General features: G+C 44.1%; 1 protein-coding gene across 1 annotated transcript; it reads right to left on the bottom strand.

Annotated features, from left to right (window-relative positions):
• Positions 1–1,262: 1,262 nt before the first annotated feature.
• LRRC30 (leucine rich repeat containing 30) lies at positions 1,263–2,299 on the bottom strand. The gene is given in 2 exon segments (XM_072330543.1): positions 1,263–2,245; positions 2,248–2,299. Coding segments are annotated over 2 exon segments (1,035 nt in total).
• Positions 2,300–4,495: the final 2,196 nt, after the last annotated feature.

Raw genomic sequence — 4,495 nt, 5'->3', positions numbered from 1 at the left:
AAGTGGCTTTGGATATTCGTAATTAGCGCAAGAATTACAGGCTCATTTCTTTTTTATGCTGCTATTAGAAACATTTATCTTAACTGATTTCAACAGAGTTGCTTCTGTCTTCTCTGGGGTGAGAAAAAAAATCAAGTTGCATAAATTGATAACAGTTCTTTCATACTGCCTCTTTATTACTAGATAAAACTTTGATGAAGGACATACACAGAAGATCAATATAAGAAATCACATAAGACCTGACTTCTTTGCTACTGGCTGATACTGAAAATCACAGAAATAAGCATTTGTTTTGAAGCTCTTACTTAAGCTGATGACTGGTTTGCTGCTGGTTTTCTTGATAGAAATACTTCACCCTTAGGAGACATACTGCCTCCTGGGTCAAGTCGTTTCATGAGTCCAAATACAGGGAAGATCAAAAGGGAAACAGATGCAGTTCATCTCATAATGACCAGCTTAATCTGGCAGCCTCTGTTTAAGGGAATAAGGACCCACTTCCATTTCTCTCCTTGACTGATCCTGATACACTTCTACTTGATACCCAAGTAGGCTCAGTGGGAAAAGACACATGGATCAGGAATGAGACTGGGTGCTGTGTTTGGAGTCTTCTTCCAAAGAGCTGGAGAATCTCCCCACTGCTGACATCTTCACCTGCAATTTATAGTATCCAGCTCACAGCTGCAGGGTAAACAATAAGTAATATTGAACTGGCCAGTGATATACAGTCTTTGGGCTAATATAGCTCAGGATATATACACTGCTGAAAGCGAATTAAACATTTTCCTTGAGATTCGCTTAGGTAGCAGTGTTTGTTTATGCAGTCATACCTGCACATGAAGAAATGAGCAGGAGTTAAAGTGCAACTTCAATCACATAAAGCAAAGCCAAATCATATTAATATTTCTCCAATCTAATATCTGGAAAATATACATATCTAAACTTCTAGCTGTCTGCCTTAATTTGTTTCTATCAAAAGAAGAGCAAACATTTTATCACCATTTATTATTTGCTTGTTTTTTTCCCCTCCAGAAGAGCCCAAACACTCCAAGTCTTAAGACTACAGGAGTGGATAGTTTTAGAAAATATTACTCTTCACTCACTTAAACAAGACTATCACACTTTACTTGCTTTCTGCCAGCCATTACTAAAGCCATCCACAGTCTTGGAAATCCAAATGTTACAAAGTGGAAGTGACTGTTGGGGAAAGTACTCTGGCACAAGTGAGTCGTGATGACAGGCTTAATCCCAAGTCCGGCAGAAACTCAGTGGTGTTCCTTCTTCTCTTTTAGATAGTTGAAGAGGACATCCAGTCCCCCCTCAACGATCTCAGGCAGGGGTCGGGACAGAGGGTTGTGGGAGATGTGAAGGCCTTTGTCCATTGGGTTCCATGCAATCCGTGGCAGCCTGTGCAGCAGATAGAGGTCATCAGGAAGAGTCTGTATGGAATTGTAATCTACATTTAGCAGCTCCAGAGCTGTGATGAAGCATAGAGACCGTGGCAGAGTGCGTATGTTGTTATTCTCTACAATAAAAATTTGCAAATTGACTAGATACTGGACACTCTCTGCAATGTTTTCAAGCCTGTTGGACCCCAGGTGCAAGAAGTCTAAGTTCCTCAGTGTGAAAATGCAGAGGGGGATATGCACAAAACGATTGTTACTGAGGTTCAGTTTCTTTAAACTTGTCAGGTCAGTGAAGCTTGAAGGCAGTTGCGAGATGCAGTTGTGCGAGAGGCTCAAAACTTCCAGCTTCCTGCACAAGCTGAGCTCTGTTGGCACTTCTGTCAGGCAGTTCATGTTAACGAACAAAACCTTCAGGTTCCTCAGTAGTCCAATCTCCTTTGGCAGGCACTTGAGGCGATTGCCACCCAGGTTCAGCACTACAAGCCGGTCAAGTTTTCCCAGAGAAGGAGAAATTGCCACCAGTTGGTTACGTGAAAGGTTCAGTTTCTGCACCTCAGGCAGTCCCCACAAGAAGTCAGGGGCACTGGTCATCCCTTTCATTATAAGGCTCAAGCTAATATAATGCAGTCCCCGTTTCAGCAGTGACTTGGGGTCTTTCCCTGAGAGAAGAGCATCTTCCCATGCAGGCAACTTTGAACTTTTCCGCAGGAAAAGCATGCTTCTTCGTCCCTCGTTCTTTGAGTGCTTGGTTCCCATAACACCCTGGATCGCTCCTGATAGATGAAGGGAGATTTTCTTCTCCTGCAAGTGCTACACCAACACGCAAATACCACCAGAGGTTGACAGCTTTCAGGAAAGTCAAACCAAGGAGATAAGGAGGAGCCTGTGAAGTGCATCTCAGTCCACCGGGGCATTTTCCATAGTTGCTCAGGGAAAGTTTCACTTTTGGGGGCTTATGTTGTTCTTGGTGCACAGTCTGTAATGAAATACTTGCTCCAGACTTGTGAGCAAACCTGTTCAATTCAAACTGAATGCCATGAGGCAGCTGTCACTGTCATTTGGCCTGGGCTTTATTGGACAGATATGTATCTTCACTGCAAAAAGGTCACAAGGATGCTGTATATAACTTCCCCATGTCAGCTTTCTTGGCTATCTAGTACATACCATGGCTGCAGGACAATTAACAAGAGTGACTTCAAAAAACAAACAAGAAAACTATTGGAGAAAACTAGCAAACAAAAAATCCATCATTTCAGCTTTTTAAAATTCATTTTTATTTTAATGTTCCTCATTGAAAATGTTCCTCACTGAAATAATTACCAATCCACCAGAAAACCTTGCATTCTGCAAGAATGCAGGTAACGAATCTTCCTGTAAGTTCTTGTTTTCTGTTTTGTTTTTTAAAAAGTTACCCCTTGTAACAATATTTTACCTTATATATCATCTCTGCAATGAAGATAGGCCTCTTTCTTTGCAGAAAGAATACCACTTTCACTGCAGCAGTGACATTTTCCAGTGGTATCTGCGCCCACTTGGATGATCATTTACTACCCACGTTGCCAAATGTGAGCAGTCACGTTGTGCAATTCTGCCCAAATTACTCTGTCCTAAATGCCCTGTGCATCTATCAGTGATGTTTGGGGGTCTGGCTTTTATGTGCTGCAGAAAACGTAGCCACCTGAAGTCCCCTTTTTCCTAGGGAATTTTCCTGTCTTTCTGAGATATCCTGCAGTACACGGGGACTATAAGTCAAATAACTCAAACTATACATGACATTTAAGTCCAAGTGGAGGGAATGATGGGAGAGGAAGGAAGCAATGAGGTATAATAATACCCGACAACAGCTGAAGCTGGCTCTGCTGATGAAAGGAAATTGTATTGCTACAGGAACCTGTGGTGAGTTCAAACTCAAAGGGACCCTATAAAGGATATCCAAAGACTTCAGGCACTGTGTAAACTAGGTGAAAATTCCAGTAAACAGGACATAACTTTCAGTGCTTTTCTCCTCTGGTAATGACAAAGAAGCTTTGCTGCTTCCTGGCAGATCTGGTGATGTGTGTATTCCCCACCACCCCACTTCAGAGGACCTCTCCCCAAAGCCCTGCAGCAGTTCACATGTTAAAGGACTACACACAAAGATGCTGTTGGGAGCCATGTCCCTGAGGCAGCCTCTTTGGAATCAGTCCCCTCAGGCTTTTCCTGCTGCTGAGCATTGCTCAATTCCCGTTCAGTTTTAGGTCTCGCATAGCACCGCCTCTGTCTGAGAGGAGAAGGGACAGAGGGGACATCCATCTGTGTGCCTGGAGAACAGCCAGGACCATGATGACAAACACAGTTAGAGCATGCATCTTAACAGGGCTGCATGGTCTAAGGACAACTGGTCCTTTAAGAGGTGGGAGGTGAAATACTGCATTCCCCAGAATAGTCTGCAAAGGACTGAGGCCAGTTGTTGCTGTTTGGTCAGAGCATGCTGACAGCCCGACTGGCAGCCATGGATCTCTCCCTCACAAGTTTCTTCTGCCAGTATTTGTCAGTTTACAAACAAACATTATATTCCATCCCATCACAGCCACAGCTCTGACTCAGTGCTCCTGTTAATCATCACCCAAGTGTGCTGCCTGAAGTGGTGTGGTAGACAGAGCCACAGGCCACACTTGGGCCTTAAACAACATGGCGAAAAAAGAAGCCTAAAACACGGCCCTGCAGACAAGGTAGGCTGAGATGCAAACATGGGAGGCCCTCCATGAACCCTGGCTCTGAGCTATCTGCCTGACTGCTGTTAGAAACATGCCAATTTTCAGATTTGAACAGGCAATTCCTGTCTGCTGTGGCAAAGGTGAAAGGAATTAAAAAAGGCTTTCAGGGGGCTTGCATGCGGTAACGTTTCCTTTCTTGGGATCATAAAGCTGGAAGGGACAACCTGCTGCCATCCTGCGTGGCTGGCCTGTAGTCACAGTCCCACATGTCCAGTCAGCTATTTTTGGATGAGAGTGTCTCCACTGCATTCACTGCCTGCAGCCTTGGCAGGGCCCACCGTGGCCTCTCCCTGCAGAAATCTAGATTTCCTAACAGCCTGACTCAGCCAAAGCATT

The sequence above is a fragment of the Excalfactoria chinensis genome, chromosome 2 (genome assembly GCF_039878825.1).
Source record: "Excalfactoria chinensis isolate bCotChi1 chromosome 2, bCotChi1.hap2, whole genome shotgun sequence".
Classification (NCBI taxonomy): domain Eukaryota; kingdom Metazoa; phylum Chordata; class Aves; order Galliformes; family Phasianidae; genus Excalfactoria; species Excalfactoria chinensis.
The sequence above is the reverse complement of the archived record's forward strand: the minus strand, read 5'-3'. Positions and strand labels throughout refer to the sequence as shown.